This window comes from Podarcis vaucheri (genome assembly GCF_965113315.1).
Source record: "Podarcis vaucheri genome assembly, chromosome: 8".
In the NCBI taxonomy this organism is placed as follows: Eukaryota; Metazoa; Chordata; class Lepidosauria; order Squamata; family Lacertidae; genus Podarcis; species Podarcis vaucheri.
In genome coordinates this window covers 35,741,495-35,759,565 of record NC_138766.1, presented here as the reverse complement: position 1 = coordinate 35,759,565, position 18,071 = coordinate 35,741,495, and the positions used below count along the sequence as shown (strand labels likewise).

At 43.8% G+C, this 18,071-nt stretch overlaps 1 protein-coding gene across 1 annotated transcript; it reads right to left on the bottom strand.

The window, feature by feature from the left end:
• Positions 1–1,794: 1,794 nt before the first annotated feature.
• On the bottom strand, positions 1,795–15,310 carry NRSN1 (neurensin 1). Its single transcript, XM_082235082.1, has 3 exons — positions 15,188–15,310; positions 4,925–5,125; positions 1,795–3,434 (listed from the first exon to the last, which is right to left on the bottom strand). The coding sequence occupies exons 2-3, from the start codon at positions 5,114–5,116 to the stop codon at positions 3,036–3,038; spliced, it is 591 nt and encodes a 196-aa protein (XP_082091208.1). The 5' UTR covers positions 5,117–5,125; positions 15,188–15,310; the 3' UTR covers positions 1,795–3,035.
• Positions 15,311–18,071: the final 2,761 nt, after the last annotated feature.

Here is an 18,071-nt window from a genome sequence, read left to right as displayed (position 1 = left end):
GTATTACTGAAATAAATGAACTTTTCCACAATATTCTAATTTTCTGAGTTTCACCTGTAACTGTAGAAGAATGACAAGAGTTTATAGAATGCTTTCTCTAAGCGCTTCACTCATATTAGTTCAGTAACTCTTGCAACGGCCCTATAAGGATTGACAAGCATAATTAGCCTGCTAATGCGGATGGGGAATTAATATGGTGAGACATATGCAAGGCCTCCCATAGAATTCATGGTACAATTGAAATTTTAGCAGGGAACTTCTAGTTCATGTTTTAAACCAGGTATGGGGACCTTTGCGCCTCCATGTGTTGTTGGTCTTGCTTCACGTCTCATCAGCCACAGAAACCATGGCCAAGATTAGAGATGATAAATGATGCAGTTTGTCAACATTTGGCAGACCACAGGTTCCTCATCCTTGCATTATTTTGTTTATTGGTTTGATTTGATTTATATATCTCCCTTCATCATAAGAGCCAAAGGCCTGGTTGAAGAGGAACGCTTTTGCCTGATACTTAAAAAATACATAATGAAGGCACCAGGCAAACCTCCTTGGTGAGAGCATTCCACTAATGGGGAGCCACTACAGAGAAGGCCTGTTCTCATGTTACCACCCTCTGGACATCACACATTACATGATAGCAGGGTGAGTACAACTGCTAAATGACTTAAGAGGCTGAGAGAAGAGAGAAGTAAGTCCTTGGAGATATCGTGGGATGGTGTTGCCCATGATCTCAGGGGCTGCATCTAACTAGAGAGGGAAGAGATGTGCTTCCATTTGATGTAGAAACCATTCTAATCCCAGATGTCTTCATGCATCTGTTGCAAAAGAAAGAGGGTGAAATTGCACACACCACTCCCGACAGGAGCTGATTTTAGATATATATATACCTACACTGAAGGTAGGAACATGATCCCCTTGACATCATCTGCTGCCTTTATAACTACTTCACATAACTTTGCCATAGATGCAACTTGTAAATGAAAACATTTTTTAAACGTAAGGCCTATGGCAGGGTTAAAGGAAAGTGTCTGTGTCTGCCAGCCTTTGTTGCATTTCCTGGCCCCTCTGTTTGGCTGGTTGGCAAAAGGGTCATGAACCCTTGTTCCAGGAATGTGATTACACTGCCAGTGCTATGTTGTGAGTTCTCTCTCCCTGACCATTGCCTATGCTGACCAAGGCTGATGGGAGGTCATCTCTGTGCTGGGCTATCCAGCTCCTTATGCCCACTTGATATTTTGAAAGGAAACATTTTCCATCAACAGCACCAGTTCTTCATAATTTTATTTAATCCATTGAAAAAAATAGACAGAACTATAAGGTGGGCACATATTGTCAAAGAATATAAAGGTCACATCTCTTTACATAGTCTTGTTTTAGATCCATAGAATAAAAGGAAGAGAATTTTATAGCAAGAGAGACAGACAGAGAGAGACAAAGATGATTTATATCTTTAGTGGAAAGGACAAATCTGTAGGTAAGCGTCAACACAACTGTACTATGATTAAGGATAAGCTCTTTCTATTATCTAGAAAAATAGAAGCATCACATTTAATAGTTTCTTTCAGGCAATCAGATTTAAGGAATGAAGAATCTCTTAGCTTTAAAAAATATGCATGATTCACCAGGAAATGTTCCTGCACAAATCCTATTGGAATTCATGGAAGTTAGGCAACAACATGGAGGAACTTGCCCCGTGGCTTCCCCAGTCCAGAAATTTGCTGCAGGCATAGGGGCTTTGATGCCCTTTTCAACAAAGGGAGCAGATCTACACATGTATTCCTTTGTGTGTGTACATTTGCTCCTACCATTGATGTAAAAGGTCCTTCTTTATGTGCCCAGGAGCTCTGTGTACACTTCAAGAGCTCTGTGTACACAACACAGTGCACAGTGCATGAAGCACAGAACTGGGCTTTTACTGTTCTTATCTCGTACCAATGTGAAATGCACACGCTGTACGGAAAAACAGCCTCAGTTACATTTCTTTTCCTACTGAAAACTTGAAACCAGACCTGCAGGTGGGTTAACTTGGTATACACTTCCACACAAAAGTTTTCTTCTTCTTTTTATAAATGACAGCTTTCAAAATTGCACTTCCCAGAAACAGAAGGCATTAAATTTGGGGCTCAGCTCACAACAGGATATTTTTCAATCATAATACTGAGAAGTGCCTCTTCTGATGGTTAGGGAACCATACCTTCCGCCACGCAGGTTGCTACAAGAATGCATGGAATTCTAGTGACTGCAATTTGGTAGACACTTACATGGAAAAAAGTCCTACTCAGTGGAACCTCCATCTTAGTAAACGTGCATAGGATTTCACTGGTAGACTCTAAAGGCTGCTCTTCAGTTGACAGTAATGGATGGATTTCTTTACAAAGAAGGGCTTATTATAACTCTTCTATAACAGGACTGGGAAAATATGGAATATCTCGTTAATGATCTGTCATTTCTATTTAAAAACAAATGAATGATCAGGTGAGGGCATTGACCGGTTCCCATTATGTTCCCACCACAGCAACTCATGCTGCTGAAGAGAAAAGCTGTCTTTTGGTTTGCAAGACAACTTTCTTCCCCAGTAGTACAAGCACATGTAGTGGAAATGAGAAAGCTGCTCCCATGGTCTGCATGATGGTTCTCTCCAACGTGCACGGATATCGTTTTGTTGGACTTTGGCTATAGAGCCAAGAGAACATAACTTGAAGCCGTCCACAATAAAACAGGTATGAACATGTCAGTTAACTGGAAGCAGCACGAAATGGGTGACAAATTTAAAGGGAAGGGCAATCAAATGGTGCTTTGCAAGGGTTCAATGCAACTATTAAAAATAAGAGAACAACTCATACATTAATGCTTTGTTCAAGCCACTGATGGCTGAACCACCCCCTTCAAGCCATTTCCACCTCCTTCCCAATCTGCTCCTTTCCCCACTGGCTGCAGTGCAGTTACACTGCATGGGAAACACAGATTCATACACAGGTCAAAGTTGACCTTCTCAAATTCACAAGATGGGTTTGTTTGGAAAGAGAAAATAAACATCAGGTTTCAGATAACGGCTGGACATTTTGAACTTTGGACAACGTGACGGGTATCTTGGATTCTCCATGCGCCGGGGCTTTGGTGATGGGGTGTGCATGGGCTCTGATGTCTGCAATTCTCTCTTTAAATTTCTGCTGCAGGTACCTTTCTTCTTTGGAGTAGCTTTTAGCGAATGCAGACATCAGCAAGCAGGCCGCCATTGTGGTTCCTCCGATGCAGAACAATATTGCTCCAGCCAACTTGCATATGTCAAGGGCTCTGTTGAACTGCACTGCACGTGTATCCACCACCACAAAATCTTCTACTCCCAGGGCTTCAATTTTGGGCGGCACAAGAAAACCTACGACGAGAACGATGATCCCTGTCAGCATAAACACTGTCCCTGAGATGAGTCCGACCTAGAAGACAAAGAAGATTCAGAAATCAGCAAAGCCGCGACGGCAGTTTTTTGCTTTATTGTTTTCAGTCTTAGCTATTAAATCAATGTGACATGTCACTGACATCTGCCATCACACCAATGAAACGTGCAGTGCCATTGTGAGCCCCTGGAGGCTTCTGTCATGTAGAATTTGAGTCGACAGATGATTTTCACAACCTTAACTGCATCCGCAAGCAGTCAATGGATACACAGACAATGGTAATTCAGCAGGGATGTGGGCAGAAATAGGAAGTGTTCATGTCCATAAATAAATCTGTAGGCTTATAAATATGTGGGTTCCTGAGAAATGGGATCTGAAACACAATTTCGGGAGAGGAAATGGACATTTCAAGGGAAAAGGCAGTCACCAGTCTCCTGCGACCCCAGAATTTACCAAATAGGGAAGCTTCAAAATGGCAGACATTTGACCCACTCATCTTTGTTCTTGTGGCATTAATTTTCCCCTACCCAGATATTATAGGGGAGACTTGCTGAGGCCCATAAATCTTTCTAATATTTTCATCATCTTAAGTGTGAAGCAAGCCTAAGTGAATTTTTGAATTTGGAGCACCAGTAGTCAAATTCCTCCAAATGTGGATCTGTTGAGTACTCAGTTCTGTAAAATGAGGAATAATCTATGCCATAACTTGTTACATGGATGAATAATACAAGATTTATTTATGCACGAAGGCCGCAACCCAGTGCATAGTGACAGATACCTAAGCACTGGCAACATCAACAGTATCTGAGCACAAGGCACACTCAGAATAATCTTACCTTTTAAAAATTAAAATAGAAGAGTGCCAATAAATTCAAATTAAGTTTCTTGGGGTGTGGGCCATATGTGTGTATGAACTTGGAAAAAGGTGTCTTAGTAGAGCATGAGACTCTTAAGCTCAAGGTCTTGGGTTCGAGCTCCTTCTTGGGCAAAACGGTTCCTGCATTGCAGGGGGCTGGATTAGATGACCCCCATGGTCCCTCCCAGCTCTGTGATTCTGAATTGAACTCATTCTGAATGTAGCTATGTAATATGGGAGGGAATGGAACCTGATGGAATGGTTTGATTGCCTTTAATAGTAATATGTTAACTATGCACATCCTTCCTTTTTTTAAAAAAAATGACACTCTTTATTATTATTATTTTAATAGTCTGAAGAGATAAAAAGCTGAATTTGGATCAACTAATTCTGAAAATCTGGACCTGCTTTTGGTCCGTGAAAATATGGTCTGTTTGTTTCCACAATTTTAACACTCCAGAGGACTCTCCCTCCTTACAATATACTGACACTACAATGCAGCAAATGCAGCCAATCAGGGGCTCAGAAAATGTTCTTGTTTGCTGCCTGCCTGGAACTGCAAAAACACCTGGCACCTGGAAGGCCACAATGCATGTTTGATGAGGCTCCGTCTGGCTTTTCAGGTCATAGTTGATGCAGACCTGCTGCAGGAGAAATACTGGATAGCTGTTACCTTCCAGAATGCAGAGCTCCACCTGCTTGGTGATCTCTGGATCTGAAAATCTTCATCATACTCCCAAATGGATGCTGTGCAGTCCTCATAAAACTGATGCAGGTAAGAGCGAACTCCATAGCGCTGGTAACCTCCTTCCGGGGTACCCTGCTGCACCTGCTTGGATGCACAGATGTCAGCATAAGCACTCATCCTTCTCCCCTGCAATGAGAAAGGTCAGACAATAGAGTACCACAGAGGCATGGCACAGCTCACAGGAAAGCAAAGTAGGGAAGATAGGGAAGATATCCCACGATAGGGAAGATATCCCACGAAGAAAACCCTCCAGGCAATTGTACGATCAGACCCTTCAGGGGTCCTGATCATAGTAGTTTTCCCCTTAACATTTCACAATGAAAGCGTCAGTACAAAAACAAGCACCTCGGGTTAAAACTATCCATCTCCCTTTAGAGATGCTCAGAATGCATTGACAGTGGAGAGCACAACCATAGAAAAGGCTGGGATTAGTTTAGGTTGACCAATTGCTGCACAGAGACTCAAAGGATAAGGGGGTGTCCTCTCATATACCATGGAAATGCATTAAGAGAAAGCAGGAATGGCCAGGTGGCTGAAAGGGTGCTGTTAATCCCCCCCCCCCGGAAAGTTTGGTAATGGGTCCGCCATATATACAATTGCTTCTGCAAAGAAGATTCACAGATCAATGATAGATCTCCAATAGAAAATATCAGGTTTAGTTGCTGTGAGCTACAGTTGAAAGGATTTCAGGTGGGAAAGCTGGGTAATGCTATTGCTGGAGACTCTTGGGTCAAGCAACAATTCTGGGCTAGATAGAACAATGATCTGACTCAATATTAGGTGGGCCCTATGTTCAGTACTGGATCTTCCCACTTCAGCAAGAGGTGGCATTGTGTTGGGCGCCAGACACAACCTGGATGATGGGCTGGCACAGCAGAGTCCTTTGCAAAGCCAGTGTGCAATGCTGGGAGGACTAGACAGGAAGCAGGACCAGTGGCAATCTGTTTATACACCATCCTAATATTTCCACCCATTCTGCTGCCTCCAACAACTCAGAAAAAAAGTAAATCTCCAAGAAGTTTGGCTAGCCACAAAGGGTTTTATTTAACAGAGATAGGTTGCCATGATACTTAGCATGGCACCTATCAAAACATTTTTTTAAAAAAAGGTTTGTAGTGGTATGGAGAAATCTAAGTGAGTCCATAGTGAATCAGGATGCGAAAACAGACATGTGGTAACACTGCCCTTCCCACAGTAGCTGTAATCTGAAGACAGGATTTGTAGCCTGCCTTTCTTTCAACATGGATGTGATGTAGAACATGAGTAAACACTTGCCTGTATAAGCATTCAAAGCATGCAAGTGCATTGGCCAGCTTTCAGGTGAAGTTAGCCTACTAGTGATCAGTAATCCGAACAGACACACCAATGACACTAATGCCATACATGGATGAGCCAATGCATGATTTAAGTGTAGTTAAATGTTACACAGTGAGTATTTTTTTATAGCTAAGCGCCTTTTGCCAAGGTCCACATCATGTCTGTTAGACCCTCAGTCTGCAAGTCCCCACCCTAGTTGATTCCCCTCTTTGTTTCTACACATAACACCAAGAGCACCCTGTTTCTTGAATGTACTCTTAAAGGGTAAGGCTGTAGCTCAGAAGCAGTGTGTATGATTTGTGGAGGTCTCTGGCTAATCGGATAATAAGACTGGGAAGGATCTCTGCCTAATGTCTTGGGAAGTGAGCAGAGGAGACATTACTAAGCTTTGGTCTGAGTCAGACCAATGTTCATAATTTCTCACCTTTGTAAAGAGCTTGACATCCCTCGCTGGCTGTGCTCACAGCCCCTGCCCAGAAAGATTTTGAGTTGGCTAGCTTACTGCCTTTGATCATGGACACATGCTACAGCAGCAGTGCCCCAAGAGAATGACCAGCCCTATGAAATAGGCATTTGCTTAACAGACAATTTCTCATACCTGTTGCCAATAATCAGTAGCACTGAATAGTCCTTAAAAGGTTGAACTAACTTGCCTACCAGTAACTAAAATAAAATATTCTGTTTTTTAAAAAAGCTACTTACGTTAATCCATGCGGAACTCAGAAGCAACACTGCGGAAATTATTGTAGTTGCAGCGCAATACAGCTGTTATAATATACTACACCATTAGCAATGGCTGAGTGCCAGCCAGAAGCTTCTGCTGCAGAGCATGACTTTTCTCCCTGTGATGCATTTAGTAGGATTATATGAATCGGAAAGTGTGAGTAAGATCAGCACTGAATAAATTTACCTGGCATCCTAAAAATAGCGTGTGATTTCCTTTTATGAAACTCATTGAGACACTTCGATCTAAAGCAAGATTTCTTCTCCACAACCCCTGTTTCTAAATTTAATTTCTTATAGTGGATAAGGTTTCATGTCCTTTTCCTGTCAAGTCATTCATTCTAGCAGCCAGCTGCAGAACAGCAGCTCTGCATATATTACCTATGATGGAGAAAAGTGTCAACCTTCCTATTCAAATGATATAGAAATCAGACAGAAGTCACAGAAGTGGGCACAGACCGACTGCTGCTGCTATTTCCATCACTATGACAACAATCCTCAAATCCCTCGGATTAAATTCTTTCAAGGTTTCAGGTTAAAGTACATTACGTACTATGTTGGCTGCCTGCTATGTGGTATTTCTCCTACTGGTTGAGGAATGTCAATTCTTTATGAAAGTTTGTTTTCCTGCTGTAAAACACACATTGCTATTTCTTTGTCATGGGCACTCAAGGGATTCCAATACCTTGGAACCCCAAAAGAATGTAGCAGTTGGTATACCAGGGAGACAAACAGCTATTTTTTTATTTTAAGCATGATAATTTCATTTGCACAATGGATAGGTATGATAGCAGTTCAGCATCACTTGGGAGGATCCAAAGTTTCTCCATGCCTGACTTAAAGGATGACATGAGTAGCAATGTTACACCATTTGTGGCCCAATACTGTGAGGAGATGCACTGTGGATGTTCCCATTAGAAGGTGCAAACATGGGAAATAGGCATCATCTAAGAGAGGAGTGGGGAAGCTGTGGCTTCCAGATGTTGTAGGAGTCCAACTCTCATCAGTTTCCAGCAACTGCTATTCAGAAGTATTACTGCCTCTGGCCGTGGAGACAGGGCACTGACTCCATGCTTCATGTAGGCAGAACATAGCCCCCCATCATGGCTAGTAGCCAGGTGAAGTCTTTGTTTCCTTGGGCTTTTTAATTTGTTTCAGTCTATAAGAACTGATGATGAAAACAGCAACAACAATGAGCAACTATAATTATTCAGGCAACATGAAGCCACTTTTGTCAGTGTCAACTGACTCTAGCTACAATCCGAAGAAGTGTTGAGCTGTAGTGAGTAGAATTTGCCAGCTATGCTGGCGGTTTCTGCCACAGCAGTCTTCCCTGCTGAAGATATAAGCCACTTGTTATCCAAACCAATGTTTGTCTCTTCAACCATGGGGCCTACTGCAGCAGAAACAGTTGGTGGAGCTCTTAATGGCTCAATATGCTCCTCACCCAAGTGTACATCACTTCTTTGGCTCACAGCTCTATCTTACAATAGTAATTGTAAATGACAACTAACAGGAAATGTAACAAAACCCAACCCAGTCAGAATGCGACCACAGCTGCACCAGTTACAGTGGTACCTCGGGTTAAGTACTTAATTTGTTCCAGAGGTCCGTACTTAACCTGAAACTGTTCTTAACCTGAAGCACCACTTTAGCTAATGAGGCCTCCTGCTGCCGCTGCACCACCGGAGCACGATTTCTGTTCTCATCCTGAAGCAAAGTTTTTAACCCAAGGTAATATTTCTGGGTTAGCAGAGTCTGTAACCTGAAGCGTATGTAACCTGAAGCGTATGTAACCCGAGGTACCACTGTATAAGTCTTCTGATTGTAAAGATATCCACCAGTGTCTCATCAATCTGAAGGCCAACTGGAACATCCTTGCAATCAGTTAATTGACTCAGAAGGTCACATTGCCCTCCTTTTTTCTTCCATCCATTCTCTTGTCCTTCCTTTACTTGTTGCCTTTCTGTTTTGTTTTGGCTAGTTTATTCTATTTCCTGTTCCCCCTCTTCCCAAACAGATGCTGATGCTGTCAAAGAAAGCAGCAACACACATCTGTTTGGCATTGCATGTATTCCCAGTCTAATGCTTGAAGTGGCAGCCATGAGTCAGAAAGCAGTTGATGAAAATCACCGCTGAACAGTTGCCCACATCCTCACTGGTGGGCATTTGTTAGAGGCAGCCAAGCCTTGGGGTGACTCACACCCTCTGCTTGTGAATGACAAGCAGAACCAACCACAGGCAGATGACATCATCAGCCCATATCAATGTGGGGCACTCCTACACATTCACCAGCTGTGGATGAATAGGTGGAGAGCAGTAGGGCTCATGCAGTAGTGTGCCAGCTGTGCGATCCATACCTTGCCTCCACCGCCTCCAATAGCTGCTCACTAAAAATTGTGGGAAAGTCTCTTGGTTTTTAGGTCAGCAGTAGTGTCCATTACTGGCCTCCGCCTAACCAGCCTCAACTGCATGTCAGAAACTGCATGCTGCCCCAGTTGTGGGATCCGCACCCACTGCTGGAATCCATGTGTGTCAACATCTTTTTGCATGTGCATTTCCTAGTTCAGCAGGTCATGCGCCCAAAAGCTTGCACATATTGCCCTTACTACACTAGAGGCTGTAAGGGTTTATGGCTTTAACACTGCAATTCCATGATGCAGTGCAGCCTCAAGAAAAAGCACATGCACAGCATCATTAAACAGAAAGTGCCACCATCCTGACTTTATACAGCAGTCAAGACTGAGGAGGATGCAGCTTGATCAAGAACGCAAGCCCCACAGGTGCTTACACTGAGTCCCTTGAGCCCCAGACTCCCAAACTGGGATTTCTAGAGACAGAACCCACTGAAAGACTAGCACCATTTACATCAGGCACTGCAGCTGACAAGTGACTGCTTGCCAAGGTAGGCAGCACACAAGGCAGGTGCTGAATGACAGGCAAGAAAGAACTGAGCTCCCAGCCAGAAAGCTACCACTTTAAGTGATACTACATTCATCACTGGCAAACACATTAGCAGTTTTTGTTTATTTAATAGCAGGTGTGTGGGATCTCAATATTAATCGGGACTGCAGCACACAGGGAAGTTAGAGGCAAGCCTTCTGTCCCCAGCTGTGATCCCAGTGAAAATCACCTCCCACACTACAATTAATGACAAGGAAAAGGCTCCCACTGGCACCAATGGTAACCTTCCTTACCTGTCAATAACCACAGCATTTTTAATCAGATTCATGGGTGGGGAGAAAACGGTAAAACCTTCCTTCCCTATGTGTTGTGATCTTGAGAAGAATTGTGCACACACTCTGGCTTTACTGTTAAAAACCACTGTAACCACATGCCTGATTGCCAGTGAAGCATTTATTGTGATATATAGTTTTGCCCTAGTACTCGGTGCTCTTCAGGAATGTGAGCAGGTGAACCTTGCAGGTGTAGTCTGAACCTTGCAGGTGTAGTCTGTCCCAAGGAGGGACTGAACCTTGCAGGTGTAGTCTGTCCCAAGGAGGACAGAAGGCTTCAGTTGAACTCCAGATGTGGTGAACTCCAATTGGAGCTATCTGAGGTACTGCAACTCCAGCACATGCTACCTGCCTGCTCCAGTTTGTGGCCAGGCCAACGTAGAATGGACAAAGCAATGGACCAAGCAATGGACCAAGGGACTGGCTGAAGTTTGAACTGCAAGAGGATTTTCTCCAAAAACACTTTGGCTGGGACTGGGAAAACAGAATTACCAGCAAAATCCCTGTGAATGGTTTCTCTCATCCCTTAAGTCAGCCTTCCCCAACATGATGACCTCCAGATGTTGTTAGACTCTAATTCTCATCTGCCCCAGCCAGCATGGCCAATGTTCAGGAATTATGAGAGTTGTAGTTCAACACCAGGAGGGCACTAAGTGGGGGAGGGCTGTTTTCAGCAAGCCCCCCCCTCCACAAAGTTTTAATGTCAACTATACAAGCTTTCCCATAGAATCGAGTTAAGTGGGATCTTAGCGACCATCTAGTCCCATGGATGGCATCACTTATGAAACTTGTTTCTCTTATGCTCTGGGAACAAAACAGCAGAGACTGTCATCACAAAAGTATGTTAGCTGAAAGGATGAAGCAGAGCAAAAATAACCCACACTTATGATGGAGAAAGAAGGCATTGGAAGACTTCTATTTTTACAAAATAAATGTTGATATATGATGTATTAGTTGCTTGCATCTAATTGATTGTTGGATAAAATACAAATCTCTAAGGTTGTCTAAGGATGGTAAGTTACACTGGCCCTTTAGTTATAAGATTTAACTTATCCGGCAAGTTGTAGCTGACACTGAAACTTTTCACAGCAGAATAGCTAATGAGTGAGATCATCGAGAAACAAAGAAAATGTACAATCAGATCTTTGGAACATGCAGCTGCCTGGTAGGTAATCCCTTAGCAACTTCTGTTGCCATGGCAAAGGCTGCCTTGCGTGGATTTTGAGCGTTATTACACTCCAGCAGCACATTGCAGGTGTGATCAGATTTGTGAATAGATAGATTAAATGTTGAGAACATGGCTGCAAAAAGTACTGAATGAATCTTTAATCTATTCCATTATATTTTCATGAGTAACTTGAGAGTATGTACCAGTATAATGTGAACCAGTAACATAACAGAAGAAAAATAGTGATGCTTGTCTCCATCAGTCCAGGGAAACATGAACACATTAGAGCTCTTTTTAGATCATTTATTGGTCCCCATCAGTATTTCATAAAATGATTTCCACCTCCCTGCCCCGCAAGCAGAACAGACGCAGATGCAAAGGAACTGTGGCTTGAGCTGCAATTCAAAATAAAATATTGACTGCAATCCTACAGCTAAATGTGGTCTGGTTGGCAGGCTTTAGGAAACTGTGTAAGTGTGGAGGGTCTATGCTGATGGAACCTTCCCCAATATGCCCATGAGAAGTTCTGCTGGTGCAGCTGCCTGCCAATGGTGTTCTGGGGTCAGTAAGGGGCCACAAATGTGGTTTCCCAAGGGAGCATGTCAGGAGTGACCTTGAATCTGCAGGATCCAAAGCCCACTCATTAACCACAACACACCCACAAAATTAGACGGAAATTGCACCAAGTGGATGATGCACTTGCTCTCCTATAGAGTCTCCTTCTTCCTAAGTGTAGTATTGCTGTGCCCACCATTACATAAAATTTAGCAGATTTTGGATGAGCACATCTGTGTACAATGACCAACTTTCTAAACAGAAGATTCTGTTATAGTAATTTTTACTCCCACAAAATAGAAGAGGGAATTGATAACTGTGGACCAGTCAGCTGTTTAAAAGTTTCTAGTTTTTGAACTTAATATGAGTCTTTTTGTGAGAACTCTTTACTGTTCAGAAGTTTGCATGCAGCATATATCTCACACAGAGTGATTACAATTCATCTATACATTGTTGCTATAATAAAACTAGAAAAATCTATTTTATACAAGCAGTCCTTGAGAAAAATACTAGTTCTTGTTTGTTGTTATACTTACAGATAATGTGAAAATTGCAATAACTTGTTACTTTCTCATTTTTTAAGCTAAAAAGTAAGATTGACTTTAATTATGTTAACCCACATGCCTTCTGTGAGGACAGCAGTCACCCTAATGCCACAATCCAGGGCATATTCACCCTTCACCCTTATCAAATGGCTAGGTGTTCAGATGACCTTCACTGACATGAAACAGATAATCCATAGAATGCTACCTTCAAAGATAATATACAAGTAGAGCAAGTGAGAGGGAATATTTTTCTGAGATTTTCTTTTTTAAAGAAAGCATTGGCAGGCTGTCCTTTTTTGCACTGGAGAGGGGGAGGATGCAGCCTTAAGAGCACAGGAAATGGTTTCAAAAATGGCAGGGAATTATTGTTGCTGATTCAGCGGCGACATTAACCTTGCAGGTCTCCACAAGTTTGAGTGCTTATGCACTCTGCTGTTACAGGGAGAGAACAACATCTAACAAAGTAAGGTGAATTTGGAAAGGCCTTGAAGGCTGACTACTGCTTCTGATGCCCATGCTTATTTGTGCTGCCACATCCTCTACAGCAGTCACTATCACAGAGGAAGTGCTAACAGTGCTGATCACATTTCCCTCAGCATGCTGTGTTTTACACTGGGAAAATGCAGTGCCCTACAAGTTGTCCCACACTTCTTCAAGGAAGAACATCTGGATCCCCTGAAACACTTGAGGAACCACATGCATCTCTCCAAACAGTGATCTGGATAAGACCTGATGAATGCCAAGTAGTCACCCACCCACTTGAATGAGACATTTAGGGCAAGGGTGAGGAAGCTCCCCTTTTCTCTTTAAGCTCAAAGGTAATTTGTAGGGAGTTGTATGCCAGTGGTGGGCATGACCTGAGAGATGCCATTTGTAGCATTGCATAGCTATGTGTTTGTGTTCTTAACCTTTCCTCCATTTATCTATCCATTCCCCCCTTGCCATTAACACATGTTGGAGCAGATCACTTGCAAAGGGATTCTCCCCCCATCTTTTTGGCTCTGTCCATTTCCTCAAGCAATTCCCAGAGGGGTGGTGCAGAGAGCAACTGTGGGCCTGCAGCATCTGGAAGCCCACCTGAAATTAGCCTGAGGGCCATAGGTCTTTAGAAGCCATATGCTTAACTCTTTGTGTGAAGGCATCTTAACACCTGCCACAAACATTTTGCCATCAGCTTATGCAACAATCTGTTGTTTACAGTAGCACCCCAACAAACCATTGTGGGAGGTGGGAAATCCTCTATAGGATTTCATATCCTCTTCTCTGCCTCTGCCTCTGCCCCATCAATCCTCTTTAAAAGTCCCCCCCCCATGGGTAGGCAGGTCATTGTTGAATACTTCTTTGACAAGTTACTAAGATGATTACCAATAAATTATAAACACAAACCATGTTTTTGAGAGACACATGCAATAAAGAAAAAGCCAGTAAGCTTCATTGTCAATAAAATGATTTACCTTTGATTGACAGACTTTAATAATAGAAGGCAACAGTTTCCTTTGGGGTCTGACCCACAGAACCAGGACTGAAAAATGGGGGGGGGGGAAGCTGGGGATGCAATGTTACAGGCTTAAAATACATGGAACATGAGAGCCAATGAACTATTGCCTATGAAGAAGAAAGGAAGGAAGGAAGGAAGGAAGGAAGGAAGGAAGGAAGGAAATGGAGTATGGGGTGTTAGGTTTAATAATAATTAGAAATCAAATTAATACCAATACAGTACTAATATTTTTTATGTATATAGCACCTTAAGGTTTCAAGGAGGGTCACACGATGTAAAAAGTAAATATGAAAATCAGTTAAAACAATGTTTAAAAATGTGCAGTCAGGTCGCTGAAGAACATTTCTTAGACAAGGCACAAGATAAATCAAAAGCTGCCTCTAGGCCCGGCCAGCAGGGGCATTTGCCGGCTCGTGTCCTTCACTGCCGTCCCGCTGCTTCCGCGCGGGAGCTCTCCAAGGTGCTGAACGTCAATAAACCAGCCAAGCAACAGTTTCAGCGTCCCAGGCACTCTCCAGCCTGCAAACTCGTGCATTCGTTTCTTATGGTTTTTTTTATTAAACGTTTTTAAGAACCTTCCCCTTTCTACCTGCCAAGTAAACAACAACGGGAGAGGACACTTTACCCCACTTTCCTCCAATGCCCCCTGCGCACCCTTCATTTCTAACCATTTCGGGACTCTTTTATCCCTCGCGCCCCAACCACAACGCAACGCCTTCCTCCAGATCAGCAAATCCTTGGGAGGGGAAGGGCAGTCTGCAAGTTTAAAAAGCAACAAAAAAGCCTTCTAGCGAAGGGTGAGGGTTCTTTTCTCTCCCGGACGGAAACTCGCCGCGCAAGTTGCAAACACTGTGTCTACATAGCTCCTCCTAAACGCAGAGATGAGCTCCTGCCCTTCTCTCTCCTTCTGTAAAACTGCTAGGACCGAGTATGCAACATGCAGCGAGCACCCGCTCAAACGCGCACGCATACTTTGCAAAAACGGATTATTCGCTCCCTGCCTTCCTTGCGGACCCAGATCTGCTCCAGAAGCTCGGTTTTTCTGTGTTTTGATTTGAAAGTAACGCGCAGGGTTAAAAAACAAACAAACCAGAGAAAGAGGCGGGAGCGAACGAGCAGTCTGCAACTAAGAAAGCTCCGGGTTACCTGATCCGCCTTCTCCTCCACCTTCCTTGCCGGGCGAGCAAATGCAGCTGGGTTAGCCGCAGATCTCTCGCGCGGCTCCCATCTCTCGCCTGTGCGTCGCTCCAGCCTCAGACGCCACGTATTATGGACACCCGGCGAGCTCGGCGCGACCCGTGCCTGCGCACTGAGAGCCTCCGGGTGCTGCGCAGGAGGCGGAGCCGCCGCCGCCGCCGCCGCCGCCGCCACTTCCTCGAGCGGCTCAGTAGGACTCTCGGCTGCCTTCGGTCTGCAGGCCTCGCTTGAAAGACGGGACTGCGGCTAGGCAGTCCTAACCCCATTTAGCAGGGAGGGAGCCCCGTTGAATTCGAAAGGACTTACTTCTGAGTAGACACGGTTAGGAAGGCGCTGGGAGGAGACCCGCCTGCTGTTCGCTCTTCTGTTTCGCGTGCATAAGAATAATAGAATCGTAGTTTGGAGGGACCCCAAAGATCATCTAGCCTAACCCCCGGCAGTGCAGGAATCTCAGCTAAAGCATCTATGACAAATGGCCATGAGAGATGGACAGGTTCAGCTGTGGCGTCCAGCCATTAGTCACAGACGTCATAAGTTATAGGGGCCCTTCGACATTATTATTATTGTTGTTATTGTTGTTATTATTATTAATCAATCATTGTGTTAGTAGCCCACCTTTTCTCCAAGGTGCATGCATGCTTAATAATAATAATAATAATAATAATAATAATTTATTTGTACTCGATCCATCTGACTAGGTTTCCCCAGCCACTCTGGGCAGCTCCCAACATAATATTAAAAACACGATAAAACATCAAACATAAAAAACTTCCCTACACAGGGCTGCCTTCAGATGTCTTCTAAAAGTCAGATAGAGCAACTGAGAAATCCAAACCCTTGATCTTTGTCCTAAAGGGGATCTACAAGGAATGGAGGTGTCGTTCCACCCAGCATTACCCAGTTCTGCTAGACTCCACCAGTGGGAGAGCTCTGCCACTGTTGGTGAAGCCCTGCTAGTGAGGAACACCACAAACCACCCTCCTAAAGGCAGACAGAAGCTATCACTGGCAGCATCCTCATCAGCAGTAGCTGGAGGAAATGTTGGTGTTCTTAATTAATTGCTTGTGGGTTTTTTTTAAGAACTCAAAGTGATATACGAAAACAAGGATTAAAAATGGATATATAACAGGAATAAAAGCAACCTGTAATACTCACAATCATATGCATAAAAGAGCAAATCCAACCCTACCCACCCACCACACTAAAAATATTCAGAGAATTAAACTCCAAAGGTCTGGGTGAATAAAAAGTGTTTTTACCTGGGGTTTGGGGGGGGGAGGTGATGAAACTGATTTCCAATAAGTGCCCCCCTTTATTTCCATAACAATTCATTGAGTCTGTACACTAAATAGTGACACCAGGGACCTAGGAGGTACAACGCTTGTCAGTCCAATCCCTGCACAGCTTCATCAGGGCTGACCTGAAGGCAATTGGAGCAATTTGGCCAAACTGGGCCCCGTGTGCCGCTCCTAAGGGGGCCCCCGCACCAGGGCAATCTAGATGGATTTTATTTATAAGATTTTGCAGACTTTGGCTGTGAACTGGGGCCCTACAAAAAAACAACAACCTAAAATTGGGCCCCACTTCAAATTGGGCCCCACTGGCTAGCTCTGAGTCTCATAGTTGCTGGGTCTGAGTTGCCCTGCCCTTGCATGAAGTATTGGGTTTGCAATTTGGGGAGAGGGGAGACTGCAGTACAGGGGAGAGGGCAGGCTGGCGAGGCCCCCTAGATTTAGAGGCCCTAGGCTTCAGCCTACTTAGCCTACCTCGGGTTAAGTCCTTAATTCGTTCTTAACCTGAAACTGTTCTTAACCTGAAGCACCACTTTAGGTAATAGGGCCTCCCGCTGCTGCTGTGCCGCTGGAGCACGATTTCTGTTCTCATCCTGAAGCAAAGTTCTTAACCCGAGGTAATATTTCTGGGTTAGCGGAGTCTGTAACCTGAAGCATATGTAACCCGAGGTACCACTGTACATAAATCCCACACTGCTGGGAAGTAATATAGTCATCTGAGAAATAAATAATACAATACATTATAAGCAGAGAATGTCAAGTTATGTATGAGCACATAAGGTTATTTCTTTGCCCCAGATCTGCAGCATCAGAGAATATAGAGATAGTATCTTTCAGTGTTACTTTCCATACAGAAATAGGTTTCTTAATGGCTGGCTCATTGTTTGTTTGTGCGTTGATATCTTGCCTTTAAGCTAATAATAAACTCAGGACACTTTAGAAATAGAAATCACATCAAAGATTAAAATGATAAAAACAAACACCATAAAAGAGGACATCACACAGAACAAATGGACTTTGTAGAGCAGGGGAGGAACCTGTGCCACCCCCACCAATGTTGTTGGACTCCCCATCAACACCAGTCAGCACGGTTAATGGTTAGGATGACAACATCTGGAGGGTCACAGGTTCCTTATCCTTGTAGTATAGAACACATCTGGATCCTGCTGCTTGAGAATCATTCATTTTAGTAAGGAAGCAGCTCACTGAGAATAACAAACTGAATGGCCCTAAACAGGCAATGCCAATGAGATGCCAAGAAGAGTGGAATAGCACAGAGGGCATTTCAGTTATTCTCCAAGGCAACCTTCCCCAGCCTTGTGCCTTGCAGATGCTTTGAACTACAAGTCCCATCAGCTGTGGTCTGTGATGGCTGGTGCTGATGGGAGTTATAGTCCAAAATATTTGGAGAGCAAGGAGTTGCTCTGAGGTTTCCTGGTACAGTCATACCTCGGGTTACAAATACCTCGGGTTACAAACACTTCGAGTTACAAACTCCGCTAACCCGGTAGTAGTACCTCGGGTTACGAACTTTGCCCCAG

Excerpts from the sequence above, each read along its gene's own strand:
- NRSN1 (XM_082235082.1), bottom strand. The coding sequence starts at position 5,116 with ATGAGTGCTTATGCTGACATCTGTGCATCCAAGCAGGTGCAGCAGGGT. Across the intron at positions 3,435-4,924 it reads GGAGCTCTGCATTCTGGAAG|GTCGGACTCATCTCAGGGAC; the intron begins GTAACAGCTATC and ends TTTGTCTTCTAG.